Source organism: Erythrolamprus reginae, chromosome 1 (genome assembly GCF_031021105.1).
Source record: "Erythrolamprus reginae isolate rEryReg1 chromosome 1, rEryReg1.hap1, whole genome shotgun sequence".
Lineage (NCBI taxonomy): Eukaryota > Metazoa > Chordata > Lepidosauria > Squamata > Dipsadidae > Erythrolamprus > Erythrolamprus reginae.
Window position 1 is genome coordinate 6,171,646 of NC_091950.1, and position 15,841 is coordinate 6,187,486.

General features: G+C 40.9%; 1 protein-coding gene across 1 annotated transcript; it reads right to left on the reverse strand.

Annotated features, from left to right (window-relative positions):
* Positions 1-329: 329 nt before the first annotated feature.
* On the reverse strand, positions 330-8,797 carry LOC139158197 (vomeronasal type-2 receptor 26-like). Its single transcript, XM_070735615.1, has 6 exons — positions 8,574-8,797; positions 7,004-7,295; positions 4,725-5,561; positions 3,248-3,466; positions 2,592-2,721; positions 330-1,234 (listed from the first exon to the last, which is right to left on the reverse strand). Exons 1-6 carry the CDS (start codon positions 8,795-8,797, stop codon positions 330-332), a joined length of 2,607 nt encoding a protein of 868 aa, XP_070591716.1.
* Between the last annotated feature and the right edge of the window lie 7,044 nt (positions 8,798-15,841).

Genomic DNA, 15,841 nt, shown 5'->3' on the forward strand with positions numbered 1-15,841 from the left:
ATATTCATATCTATTCATAAAGTAAAAATGACTCATTTAAATTCTAGAATTAAAAAAACCCTAGTAGTCAATTGAATGAAAATGTTAGTAGGGCACTTATCAAAACCTTGTAGATCTACAGAAAGAAACATGTTTAAAAACATTGGTAGTGAATCCAACCCTTTTTAAAAACTGATTTGATAAAAATAATGAAGACATTGTACTGCTGAAAATTCTTAGCCATATATTTAATCTCAATGTTGATTTCCATGTATATCACAGAGGCTTCTCTGGGGACAATTGACCAAATGTACCCAAGTCAAAATAAAAGCTCCCAAATCCCATATAAATTAAAGTTTTTTATGCTTCATTATATTTTCCCTACAATTCAGATTGGGTCTAAGTAAGATAATGTAGCATTTGGGGGAAAAGATACAAGTCAAGAGAGCAGCTCCAGAGGCCAAAATGGAGAAGATCTCCACAGCCACCATGGATTTTCCTTTGGTACTCAGATAGGTGGGGAGGAAAGTAATCCAAACACTACAAAAGACCAGCATGCTAAAAGTAATGAACTTGGCTTCGTTAAAGCTATCTGGCAATTTCCTCGCCAAAAAGGCCACTGTGAAACTGATAAGAGCTAGGAAACCCAGGTAGGTAAGGACAACATAAAACATCAAACCTGAGCCTTCATTACATTCCAAGATGGCCTCTCCAACCAAAGAGTGGAAATCCAAATTGGGAAATGAGGGGGAGGTTGTCAGCCAGATGGTGCAAAGGACTGCTTGGATCAGGGGACAGCCTAACACAATGGAATTGGTCAGTGGTTTTCCTAAGAGTTTCCTTGTCTTGTTCCCAGGTTTGGTGGCCATAAATGCAAGAACCACCATGACAGTTTTTGCCAAAACAGAGGAAACCACAAAGGAAAAGAGAACGGCAAAGGCAGATTGTCGGAAGAGACAGGTGAACCTTCTTGGTTTTCCAATGAAGAGGAAGGAACAGAGAAAGCAGAGCAGGAGGGAGACCAGGAGGATGTAGGTGAGATCTCGGTTGTTGGCCTTGACAATTGGTGTTTCATGATGTTTAAAGAAAATCACCAGGACTGCCAATGTGATCATAGAGAGGAAAAGGGCAAGACATAATAAAGTGTATCCCAGGGTCTCTTGATAGGCAAGGAAGTGGATCCTCTTGACAATGCAGTGGTCCTTGTACTCATTGGGGTATCGATCTCCTGGGCAGAGGTCACAATGGGCTGCATCTGGAATCAAGAATCTTTGTTTAAAGATTTTAGAGGCACATGCTATAAGTATTATCCTTCCTTTCAGGGTGACATGACCACCTCCTTTCTGCTGTGACCAACCCACAGTGATGGAATGAACTTTGTCCTTTATATAGGTGCACAAAAAGGGCAAATAATCCTTCATGATGACACCGAGGAGAGGTTAGAGACAAGAATCTGTTCAGCTTCAGCTGTTTGATCAGTTTGCTCTGGTATAAAGGGTCTCTCCAATCAACAGGCACATCAATGCCTACTGTACATTTCAGAGAGAGAGAAATTATGAAATATGGTTTATTTCGCAATTTATACTGAATCCTCCAGAATTCTGATAGTTTTGTAAGCCAGGAATCTTGCTATTTTGTTTATAAGTATACAATAACAGATTTGAAAGGGACCTCAGAAGTCTTCTACTCCATCCCCCTGTTTAGGCAGGAACCTTACAACACTACAGACAAATGGTTATCCAACATCTTAAAAACTTCCAACGTTGGAGCATTTACAACTTCTGGAGGCAAGTTGTTCCATTGAACAACTAACTATCAGAAATTTCTTCTTAGTTCTCTCTTTGATTAGTTTCCACCCATTGTTTCTTGTTCTACCCTCAGGTGCTTTGGAGAATAGTTTAACTCCCTCTTCTTTGTGGCAGCCCCTCAGATATTGGCACACTGCTATCATGTCTCCCCTAAACCTTCTCTTCACTGGACTAGACATACCCAGTTCCTGCAACTGTTCTTCATATGTTTTGGCATCCAGTCCCCTAATCGTCATTGTTGCTCTTCTCTTCACTCTTTCTAGAGTCTCCATATTATTTGTTTGTTTGTCAAACATGTATCAGATAAGAGATATAAGTATAAATATGATTATGAATACAGGATAAGGATACAAATAAATGGGGACAGTAGGATGGTAGGCACATTGGTGAACTTATGCACACCCCTAACAGACCTCTTAGTAATGGGGTGAGGTCAAAAGTAGACTCAGGTTAAGGCTTTGGGGGTTTGGAGCGGAAACCACAGAGACAGTTAGTGCATTCCGAGCATTGACCACTCTAATGCTGAAGTTATTTTCTGCAATCGAGTTTGAGTGATTTATTTAGGGAAAGAAAGGCTACCCAAAAGCTCTTTATAGAAATTACCCTGCATTACATTGGTTAGGAGCAGGAAATTTGGCCTGTGGGGCAAGGTGAGTTTATCTCAATAAACTAAGATGCTCTGCTGAGAACTATGAATACTCTGAAGCATGTCAATCCTATCAAAAATTAATTAATATGAAAACATTTATATCTGCTGAATGATGTCTTTGATCATGGAAGACCTAATTTTGAAGTGTCATCTACCTGTCCGATCAGAAATAGTCCCTTCTGGACAAGGGTCACATTGGTAGCAGCAAACCTGCTTGCCCTCTGGAACTCTTGTCCTCTCTCCTGCCTGGCACCTCTTCCTGCCACACCGGGCAAAGGGCACCTTCTGAAAGAGAAAAAAATAATCCTTGAGATGGCCTAAGCAAGGAATACACTTTTATTGATTTCCATATTTATTTTTCCATGTTCAGAAGGACTTCAGAAAAAATGGTTCATCGTGGTTTACCAGGAACATCTCTTGAGAGATTCAGGCCAGTAGCATTCCTGATCCATCACTGGAGACTGGGAATTGGAATGTGGAGCTCAGTCTTGAGAGAAAGAGGAAAAACATTGAGCTTTGTTTTAAAAAAAAACATTCATGAGGATACAACTGAACAGGAATTGTCGATGGAGATTGTTCTTGTCTCCTCCAATTGCATCCTGGGTTTCAAGAAGAAGGTTTTTTCAGTCCTGAACCTTTGAAAATCTGCCACATGTCTGACCTCAGTTGTGTTACATGCAAAGAAGGTTTTCCATCAAATGTCCACATGTTTTGAAATTCAATAGTTCTGTTTCCAATTAGAAGGATATTCTCCATCCCCAGGAAAGAATAAACCTGTTCTCTGAATTTAAAGCATTTCCTTCCTTCTCACCTTTGTGGCCCAGATGATTGCATCAGAGCGAATGGTGAAATCTTGGCCTAAGGGAGCCCCAGGATCTATATGCCCAACTTTCATAGGGACAAAAGATTGATTGGGGAGGAAAACCCAGTTGAGAATATCGTATTGAGAAGATCCAAGTCCATTTTCTGAGAAATAAACTTCATCTCCAGCACTGTTGTTAAAGTGGACATTCCTCAAATAGGCAAGGATCTGAAAGAAAAGAAATATGTCAGAAATTAATCAACCAGAAAGTCACAAAGGTGACATCATGGCTTCTAACATTCTGTGTCAGGTCCCATTGATCTCTATCAGGAACTTACCATTCTGGTGGGAGGGAGAAGGTTGGGAGCTACGTTTATATGGGGTTTTCTTTTGTTCCTTTGTATGCTTTGATGTACCTTTTGGGAAAGTTGAGAAGGGGGGAAATGTCCCTTGAGACATCTGTTTTGTCTCACCACCAGAGGTGGGAGATCATGGCACGTGGGAATTGCCAGCCCAAAGTTCTTATAACAACTTTGTACATTGGGATTGGCTAAAAAGATGAACTAGACCAGTGATGGCAAACCTATGTGTTCTGCCGGACTCTCTGGTAGGAGCCTACCGAAAATTCAAAGGCACAAATTTCAGACACACACACGTTTGAAAATTCAAAACAATGTTCTTTATCACAAAATTCAAAACAAACTAAGCACTCTTTTTGTATTGCAAAGAGCACTTATCCCAAAACAACCTGGTAGTTTGTACAAGTCCCTTATCAGTTCGGAAATACTTAGCTTGCAGCTGTGAAGAAAGTCACATCCCTTCTTCTTCGGAGTCAGCAAGGTATTCATGAAACACAACGATCAGCTAATCCTCCACAACGGCCAAACCCACGAGCAAATTTTGGACTCAATTATTTTGTATTTTAATACTGTTTTTAATTCATTTATCCATTTATCCATTTATCCATTTATCCATTTATCCATTTACCCATTTATCCATTTATCCATTTATTCATTTATTCATTCATTCATTCATTCATTCATTCATTTATTTATTTATTACTAGAGTTGGAAGGAACCTTGCAGGTCATGTCAAACCCCCTGCTCAAGCATGAAACCCTACACCACCCCAACCAGATGGCAGTCCAATTTTCTTTTGAATGTGTGACGTGATGGAGCGTTCACAACCTCTGCTGGCAGGCTGTTTCACTGGTTGATCTTTCTCAGCATAAGAAAGTTCTTCCTTATTTCCAGGTTGAATCTCTCCTTGGTCAGTTTCCATCCGTTCCTCCTGGTCTGGCCCTTTAGTGCCCTGGAAAATAATGTGACCCCCTCCTCACTGTGGCAACCCCTCAAATCATCTGAAGCTGTTCTGAGATGGACTGATACAGTAGCATACAGATATTGAATCAGTAAATTCATGAAATACATATAGCAAACTTTCTTTGCAGGGTTCTGTGAACTAAATAAAAAGTTACATAGACTACCTGCCATGGATGGACATTTGAGATCCTCTTTCCAAATCTCATCATGGATGGTTGGGCTCTGGATCCAATCATTGCATGTAATGCATGTGCCAGGGCAAAAATGGCATTGTAAATATTGTAACTTTCACCTGTCATGCTTATTTCAAAAATGTGAGTGGGCACATTCTCTACATTCTCCTTTCCTGTACATTTCTTCTTCTTCTTTGGAATGATCCTTCCTGGTTTCTGGATCCTGCAGTCAAAGATCTTTTCCCACCACTTCGGAAGAAAGACGTCCCCTTTTGGGTTCAAAGGGTCTAAAGACATGAGAAACTGGCTGAATTCAGAGATATCCCCTGGGTGCTCCCTTAACTGCAAAGCCCCATGGAAGGGCTTTATAACTGGCAATGCATCTTTAAGTGCCCCCACATTATGTTTCCATTGGGAAGTTAGGATCCAAACTTTCTGGGGTGGTGACTTTGTGGGCTTTATGTAAACAAGCAGAGCTGACTGTACATTGGCATTAGTACAAGGGTCTCCAAAGAGAATAATCACTTCAGCTTGACAACAGTTTTTTAAGAAAAGACCAAATGCCTTCCATGTATCAATAAAATCATCCAGTTTCAATATTTCAGTGAACGCTACACAGATCTCCTTCTCCTTCAGCATTGACATCAGAGATGAGATGAAATGTTCTCCACTGTCAGCTTTGTTGGCCACCAGCTCAATCCAGTTCCAGTGGAAATACAGGAGCAGTTGAACTAAACCCACATACTGAGGAAATTCCTTGGGATTAATCCGGAAGAAGGAAGGATAAACTCTTCTGTCTCCTTGAGTGAAGTCAAAGCCAACACCAAGCTGGAGAAAGTGAGATTTGTTTTTCAAAGCAAAGTAATATTTTATTGTGACTTTAGGGGTCACCATTGTATGGCGATGGCCCCACTAGTCAGTCTGATTCACTCTAAATGGCAAGTTTAAGATTCTTCTTTCTCAGGAAGAGTGAAAAGTTATATATTTTGATTAGTTCTGACAGGCCAGAAGGAAAGGAAACACACCAGCCACCTGATACAGGGAATAAATTTCACTGAAAGGGTGGATACAATTTATGAAGTATTAGTTAGTTAAGAAGCAATTTCTCCATACAAAATTCCTCTTGGCATGGTCAGCATTTAGGAAATATCTCATTATCTATCTCCATCATAGAATAACAGAGTTGGAAGGGACCTTGGAGGTCTTCCAGTCCAACACCCTGCTCAGGCAAATGGTTTTGGACAAATGGTTAGAATAGAATAGAATAGAATTTTTATTGGCCAAGTGTGATTGGACACACAAGGAATTTGTCTTTGATGTATATGCTCTCAGTGTACATAAAATATACATTTGTCAAGAACCATGTGGTACAACACTTAATGATTGTCATAGGGGTCAAATAAGCAATGAAGAAGCAATATTAATAAAAATCTTAGGATATAAGCAACAAGTTACAGTCATACAGTCAACATGGGAGGAAATGGGTAGAAGGAATGATGAGAAAAACTAGTAGAATAGAAATGCAGATTTAGTAGAAAGTCTGACAGTGTTGAGGGACTTATTTGTTTAGTTATCCAACATCTACTTAAAAACTTCGAGTGTTGAAGCTTTCACAACTTCTGGAGGCAAGTTGTCCCACTGATTAATTGTTCTAGATGTCAGGAAATTTATCCTTAGTTCTAAGTTCCTTCTCTCCTTCATTAGTTTCCACCTATTGCTTCTTGTTCTACCCTCAGGTGCATTGACTCCCTCTTCTTTGTGGCAACTCCTGAGATATTGAAACACTACTATCATGTATCCCATGGTCCTTCTTTTCATTAAACTGGACATACCTAGTTCCTGCGACCATTCTTCATATGTTTTATCCTCCACTCCCCTAATCATCTTTGTTGCTCTTCTCTGCCCTCCCCCAAGTCTCCACATCTCTTTTTCATCATGGGGACCAAAACTGGATGCAGTATTCTAAGTGTGGCCTTAATAAGGCCTTACAAAGTGGTATTAACACTTCATGTGATCTTGATTCTATCCCTCTGTTTATGCAACCTAGAACTGTGTTGGCTTTCTTGCAGCTGCTGCACACAGCTGGCTCATATTGAAATGATTGTCATGTTATATAAAAATTATCTTGACAAATCAACATAAAAATAAATTCAACTGTCATGTGGATTCTCTAAGTTACATATTTGTGAGGTACGCCAGTAAACATATTTGGTTTCTCTGTGTGTTTCTCTTGTTTGTCTGTGTCAGTATCCATCACTGGATCCCCTTACCTGTGGGACCTTGAAGACGCTGAATATGGAGGCCATCTGCCTTGAAGATTTGGTGATGAAGCCTCCAATGACAGAGAGCAGAGTGTCCTGCCTGTCACATTTATAACCTGGAATCATTTGGCCTCTTGTGGTGAGCAGGGAGAGGCTGATTAGTGAAGTACTTCTCTCAAACTGGCGATTGTCAGATATTTGGAAGCTGAGTGTGATATTGGGGAGGAGAACCATATCTCTGTTGACCTCTCTGATTGCAAATACCACTGCCAGGAACTGCTGGTAGCTCTTCGGTATGAGTCTATCATGAGAAAAATCATTGGGGAAATTTTCAGAAAAGATCTTGCTGTTGAATTTGCCTTGCCTTTTGCATGTGTGTGTGAGTGTGTGTGTGTGTGTGTTGGTTGGAGTCAGAAGTCCCATGTTTCATTGGGAACAAAGGTTTCAACTACACTAGATGCCAGTACAGGTATTTTTGAAAGGAGTCCCTGAATTTAAAATAAAGCAAACACTTATCTACATCATATCTGACCAACCGCACCCAACAAGTTGTCCTCAGTGGTTCCAAATTCACATGGAAGTACATAGGCAGTGGGGTACCACAGGGTTCAGTCCTGACCCTGTGCTCTTCAACATTTTCATCAACGACTTGGACGAGGGAATAGAAGGGCAACTGATCAAATTTGCAGACGACACCAAGCTGGCGGGGGTAGCCAATACCGTAGAAGACAGGCTCAAATTACAGAAAGACCTAGACAGACTAACACAGTGGGCCCACACCAACAAAATGATGTTTAACATCGACAAGAGCAAAGTCCTTCACCTAGGCAGAAAAAACCCTGGACACACATACAACCTGGGAGAAACCCCTCTTAGCAGTAGCGACTGCACAAGAGACCTCGGAGTCTTGGTGGACAATCAACTAAACATGAGCCAACAATGTGCAGCAGCAGCTAAAACAGCCAACAGAATCCTAAGCTGCATCAACAGGGGAATACACTCCAAGACCAGGGAAGTCTTAATACCACTCTACTACGCCCTGGTCCGACCACACCTGGAGTACTGTATTCAGTTCTGGTCACCACACTTCAAAAGAGACATTGAAACTCTGGAGAAGGTGCAAAAAAGAGCAACCAAGATGATTAAGGGATTGGAAACCAAGACTTACGAAGAGAGACTGAGGGAACTGGGCATGGATAGCCTAGAGAAAAGGAGGGGCAGAGCGGACATGATAGCAGTCTACAAGTATACGAGGGGCTGTCACAGAGAGGAGGGGATCACTTTATTCTTCAGGGCACCAGAGGGCCGGACGAGGAACAACGGCTGGAAGTTGACCAAGGAGAGATTCAACATGGAGATAAGGAAGAACTTCCTGATGGTCAGAGCGATCAACCAATGGAACAACCTACCAGCGGACGTTGTGAACTCCAACACTCTGGACATTTTTAAGAGAATGAACTGCCACTTGACTGGTGTACTATAGGGTTCCTGCTTGGACAGGGGATTGAACTCGATGGCCTTCATGGTCCCTTTCAACTCTAACAATAAATAAATAAATATCTCTCCAGGTGAGACTTACATACTTGGCACAAAAAGCAATAATGGGTCTTGCTGGAAGTCTGGAACAACGGAATGAATAATGACTCCCAGGTGCACATTCCCACCAATAATGAGATCACCAGGCCTATAGTAGCTTTCCTGTGACTGGAAATAGTTCCTCAATACACATACAGTTTGCATCTTCTTAGCAGCAGTTGGAGGCAGGAGCCAGAAGAGTAGCAGCAGCAGAGGCAGCTCAGTCATTCTTCTTTCCTTCCCTCCTAGATCATAAGTCAAGGTGTTTGGAGAAGCCAAATTACAGGCAGCACTTGAAATCTCACCAAGGTTTTAGCACAGTACACACCTATCTAGATGGCCTCAGGGAAACTTTATATCCACCACATTTCCTCTTATCTGTGTTCAAGCTGTGGCTAAACAGAAAACAATGACAAGTTGTGTCTCAGCAAACCTAGGGATTTCTATTTGCAAGACAAGAGAAAGTGACAGACATGCCTGTCCCCATTGGGAAAACTAGGAGCATATTTTTATCCAGGTTTTATCCTGAAAGATTTGTGAGGGTAGAAATCTTCAGGGGATACATTCACAATTACTGTTCTGACATATTGTCCTGGCACTAGAAGGGGAAAAACATGTTTATATCTCTTGTTGCTAATTCACAGATCATATGGACTTGAGAGTCAAGATGGAGCTGGGTGTTTGAGCTGCATAAAACTAAGCACTTGTGTCATACTTTTTTCAGATATGATGAAGACTTAGAATAACTTTAATGTTACTGTGAATGTACACTAATTGGCATACATTAAAATAAAATTTCGTTGCATACAGTTCTCAAAGGGATAACACCTCCAATATACACTACATAAACATGACAAAAGAAATACATAAATAGATGAAAATGTAAATACATAAATATGTAAATACCTACATAAATACATAAATATTACTCCAACACTCCGCAGTCTGCATTGGTTGCCGATCAGTTTCCAGTCACAATTCAAAGTGTTGGTTATGACCTATAAAGCCCTTCATGGCACCGGACCAGAATATCTTCGGGACCGCCTCCTGCCGCACGAATCCCAGCGACCGGTTAGGTCCCACAGAGTCGGCCTTCTTCGGGTCCCGTCGACTAAACAATGTCGTCTGGCAGGACCCAGGGGAAGAGCCTTCTCTGTGGGGGCCCCGACCCTCTGGAATCAGCTCCCCCCTGAGATTAGAATTGCCCCCACCCTCCCTGCCTTTCGTAAACTCCTTAAGACCCACCTTTGCCGTCAGGCATGGGGGAACTAAAACATCTCCCCCTTGCCCATGTTGTTTTGCCGTTTGATTGATCGACTGTGTGCCTGTTTTTTATATATATATTGGGATTGTTTTATGAAATTACTAATTTTAAATTGTAATTAGATTGGTGGGCATTGGATTGTTATTATGTACTGTTTTTTATTATTGTTGTGAGCCGCCCCGAGTTTGCGGAGAGGGGCGGCATATAAATCCAATAAATCTAATGTAATCTAATCTAGAAACATAGAAGACTGACGGCAGAAAAAGACCTCTTGGTCCATCTAGTCTGCCCTTTTACTATTTCCTGTATTTTATCTTAGGATGGATATATGTTTATCCCAGGCATGTTTAAATTCAGTTACTGTGGATTTCCCAACCACGTCTGCTGGAAGTTTGTTCCAAGGATCTACTACTCTTTCAGTAAAATAATATTTTCTCATGTTGCCTTTGATCTTTCCCCCAACTAACTTCAGATTATGTCCCCTTGTTCTTGTGTTCACTTTCCTATTAAAAACACTTCCCTCCTGAACCCTATTTAACCCTTTAACATATTTAAATGTTTCGATCATGTCCCCCCTTTTCCTTCTGTCTTCCAGACTATACAGATTGAGTTCATTCAGTCTTTCCTGATACGTTTTATACTTAAGACCTTCCACCATTCTTGTAGCCCGTCTTTGGACCCGTTCAATTTTGTCAATATCTTTTTGTAGGTGAGGTCTCCAGAACTGAACACAGTACTCCAAATGTGGTTCTCACCAGCGCTCTATATAAGGGGATCACAATCTCCCTCTTCCTGCTTGTTATACCCCTAGCTATGCAGCCAAGCATCCTACTTGCCTTTCCTACCGCCCGACCACACTGTTCACCCATTTTGAGACTGTCAGAAATCACTACCCCTAAATCCTTCTCTTCTGAAGTTTTTGCTAACACAGAACTGCCAATGAAATACTCAGATTTAGGATTCCTTTTCCCCAAGTGCATTATTTTACATTTGGAAACATTAAACTGCAGTTTCCATTGCTTTGACCATTTATCTAGTAACGCTAAATCATTTACCATATTACAGACCCCTCCAGGAATATCAACCCTATTGCACACTTTAGAGTCATCGGCAAATAGGCAAACCTTCCCTACCAAACCTTCCCCTATGTCACTCACAAACATATTAAAAAGAATAGGACCCAGAACAGACCCTTGTGGCACACCGCTTGTAACCTGACTCTGCTCAGAATACTCGCCATTAACAATAACTCTCTGATGTCTATGCTTCAGCCAGCTTGAAATCCACTGAACTATCCAGGGATTAAGTCCAATCTTCACTAATTTATCTATCAGCTCTTTATGTGGAACCGTATCAAAGGCTTTGCTGAAGTCCAGATAGGCAATATCCACGGCACCACCTTGATCCAACACCTTTGTGACATAGTCAAAGAACTCAATGAGATTAGTCTGACACGATTTGCCTTCAGTAAAGCCATGCTGATTTGGGTCCAATAAGTTATTGTTTTTTAGATGCTGATTTATCCTCTTTTTGAGTAGAGTCTCCATCATTTTAACTACAACTGATGTCAAGCTAACTGGCCTGTAGTTACCAGCTTCATCTCTACTGCCCTTCTTGTGGATAGGCACAACACTGGCCATTCTCCAATCCTCAGGAACATCTCCTGTTAACAGGGATTTGTTAAACAAATCAGTCAGGGGGGTAGCAATGACAGATCTGAGTTCTTTAAGAACTCTGGGGTGGATGCCATCTGGACCCATTGCCTTATTTATCTTTAATCTTTCAAGTTCTTCTAAGACATCGGCTTCTAAGATCACTGGAGCTGAATCCATACAGCTGGAAGCAATGCTATATCCCTCTATAGTATTATTATTATTTTGTAAGGTGTCTTTTGAGAAAACTGAACAGAAGTAGCTATTGAAATGGTCAGCGATCTCCTTATTCCCATCAATGTATGTATTATTCCCGGTACTAAGCTTTGTGATGCTGCAGTTTTTCTTCTTCCTATCACTAATATATCTGAAGAAGGTTTTATCCCCCTTCTTTACAGATTTTGCTATTTCTTCCTCTTTTGAGGCTTTAGCAGCATATATTATCTGTTTCGCCTCTTTCTGTCTCATTTTATACACCTCTCTATCAGCTATACTTCCAGACTCTTTATACCTCCTATAGGCAGCCTTTTTTTCATTGACTATAGCCCTTACATCATTGCTAAACCATAGCGGTTTCTTCTTCCTTTTACCTTTAGTTACTTGCTTTACATAAAGTCTTGTGGCTTTTAAGATGGCCTTTTTTAATACAGTCCACTGGGTGCTTGCTCCTGCCATTTTATCCCTCCCCTTTAATTCATTATTTAAATATTCCCCCATTGCATTAAAATTTGTTTTTCTGAAATCCAATACTTTGGTTGCAGTATAGGATTGCTCACCATCAGTTTTTACATCAAACCACAAACATAGATGGTCACTGCAACCTAAAATTTCTCCCACCTTGACCTCTGAAACCCGATTCCCATTGGTAAAAACTAAATCTAGAATATTCTCCCCTCTAGTTGGTGTCTTAACTAGCTGTGCCATAGCTGCTCCTGTAAAGGCCTCTACTATATTCTTACTTTTGCATGTAAGGGCACTGGGGATATTCCAGTCAACATCAGGCATGTTGAAATCACCCATAACCACAATATCTCCCTTTACTGCCATTAGGGTAATCTCATCCACCATCTTGTTGTCATGTTCCTCAGATTGCCCTGGAGGCCTATAGATCACCCCAATTCTAATGACAGAACCGTCTTTATTTTGCATGCAAATCCAGAGGGTCTCCAGATCTTTACATGTATTTTGAATTAGTATTGTTTTTAGACTTTCTTTAACATAAATGGCTACTCCACCTCCCCTTCTCTCTATTCTATCCTTCCTATACAGTGTATATCCTGGTATGGATATTTCCCATTCATTAGAATCCCTAAACCATGTCTCAGTTATGGCAACCAGATCCAAATTATCTCTAGATATTATGGCCATTAACTCACAGAGCTTGTTGCTCAAGCTTCGAGCATTTGTGTACATTACCCGAAGGACATTATTTTCATTATTAGTTTGCCCCTCATCATCAGCAACTACATCTATTTTATTTACAGCTCCCTTTTCATAAGCTTCCAGAAACTGATTTATCCTCATTGGTCGGGGACAGAAATCCTCCACATCTGGTACATCTCTGTCCCCTTTACCTAGTTTAAATGCCTGTCCAAAAAAGTTCTGAATTCCTCACCGAGCACCTGGGCACCTCTGTATGATGGATGCAAACCATCCCTCTTAAACAACTCCCTATTAGACCACCTATTGACATCATGACTTACATAACCAAAACCTTCAGCTTTACACCACTGCCTTAACCACACATTAAACTCTCTGATACAACTTGTTTTACCCTCCTGGCCACAAACCGGTAACACCTCTGAGAATGTCACTGAATCAGTTATTTTACCCAGCTCCACACTTAGACATTGAAAGTCTCTTTTTACTACATTAACATTTCTCTGGGACAAATCGTTTGTGCCAAGATGCACCACCACATCAACGTTATTATCTTTACTCACAGCCTTGATAATGTTTGTAATCCGCCTCCTATCCCTGTGGGCAGTGGCTCCTGGAAGACACCTCATCACCTTCACTACATCCTTCCTCTGTCCCAAATCAACACCTCTGACAATCGAGTCACCCACAAGAACATGTGTCCTCTCTTTATTTCTACTAACTGGACTTGGTATGGTGACACTATGCTCCTCATTTACAACAACTTCTCCTTTGAACATCCCCTCATTCTCCGCCTGAGGGGCCTTGCTAATATCTACAACATCCCTACTATTTAAATCCGCAAGATCTAAATACAAAATTATGCATATACCCACATATATTATGTGACACAGAGAAACAACCCAATCTAGTTTGGCTGTATGCATGTACATGGCAGAAAAACAAATCTTGGCAAGTATACCAGACAAATTGCATAGGAAACAAAGCTGTTACAGAATCTGATAGTCCTGCTAAAACCAGAAGTCAAAACCTATTTTTTTTTCTTGTTTTCTTCCCCCAAATCTAGGTGTTAACCTGATCCTACGCAGCTTCTGCTCTGGCAATCTCACAATACTCACCACAGCCTACAAAACATTTGCCAGACCCATCCTTGAATACAGTTCATCTATCTGGAACCCATACCACATCTCGGACATCAACACCCTTGAAAATGTCCAAAGATACTTCACCAGAAGAGCCCTTCACTCCTCCACTTGAAACAGAATACCCTACAATCTAAGTATTGCCCACAAGATCATATGCTGCAACGTCCTACCTGTTAATGACTACTTCAGCTTGAAGTAGTCATTGACAGTTGAAGTTGACTACCGCAACAACACAAGAGCACGCAACAGATTCAAACTTAATATTAACCGCTCCAAACTTGACTGTAAAAAATATGACCTGACTCAGTAGTGTCAACCTCTAACCCCCAACATTTTTCCCTTAGACTATCCACGATTGACCTCTCCAGGTTCCTTAGAGGTCAGTAAGGGGTGTGCATAAGTGCACCAGTGTGCCTTCCGTCCCCTGTCCAATTGTCTCTCCTTATCTCATTTATCTTTTCTTCCTTTCATATATGTTCACCTATACTTTTATATCTTTTCTTCTATTCTTTTCTTTATTTATATTACTACATATCTATTCTCTTCAATGTGTATTATGTATTGGACAAAATAAATAAATAAACTTATAGTCCCATGCATTTTGTAGACTGAAAAATATGGTATTTTGAAAACTCCTGCCACAGGGAACCAACAGAAACAGACCATAAAGTGGGTATCCAGGGTCTCTTGAGGACTAAGCACATAGTGCTTACAAGTAGCATTCTGAATAACAGGTAAGTATTGTCTTCCTGGATGAGCAAAAAGTATTTGATAATGTGAACTGGCAATATATGAAATTATTAATTAGGAAAATGGAGTTTGGTGATAAATTTTCAAGAATTTTCAAGAATTTTATTTATTTATTTATTTATTCATTTGTCCAATACACAAATACATAGGAAGAAAAATAGACATGTAGTAATATATATAAGGGTAAAAGTGAACTTAGAGGAGAAGATATATGAAAGAAAGAAAATATATATGATAAGTGAGAGAAAGGAAAGACAATTGGACAGGGGACGAAAGGCACACCAGTGCACTTATGTACGCCCCTTACTGGCCTCTTAGGAACCTGGAGAGGTCAATCGTGGAGAGTCTAAGGGAGAAATGTTGGGGGTTAGGGGTTGACATAATTGAGTTTGGTAATGAGTTCCACGCTTCGATAACTCGATTGTTGAAATCGTATTTTTTACAGTCACATTTGGAGTGGTTCGTATTAAGTGAGATGGACAACTAAAGCTGGCAAAGACCCATCTGGGGTTTTTTTTTAGGCCCATTCGCACAAGGCCTTTTGAACATGTTTCTTTGAAAATAAATTGAATGAATGAATGAATGAATAAATATAGGAATGTGCAGATGTGGGCACATGTAAAACTACATTACCCAGAGTGCCATTTCACTACATTTCCCCTAATGCAATATCTTTAAGAAACATGTCTCAATTCAATCTGACTATCTCTGCCTGTGGTGACTTTTTGGGGTCCGAGGATGGCCACAGATTGGGAAGAAGGGAGGCCTTTCCCCACTCCTGCCATCGTCTCTCCCCCTCCCTCTGGGAAGTGTTTTGAAGGGCTTTGGGCTTTTTGTGGCCTCTGTGAGGAAAAGGCCTTTCCATCTAGAGGCGCCTTGGAGGCATCAATACAGGTGGCCCTCAACTGACGACAGTTCCCTTGGAGACTGTTTGTAGAAAGAAGGGACTCAGGACCATTGTCCACCTTATGACCCTTGCAGCATCCCCAGGGTCACGTGATTGACATTCCGAGGCTTTGCAGCTAACTCACACTTGTGACGGTCACAGTGTCTGGGACTCACATTGTTGTGTTTGGGCCTG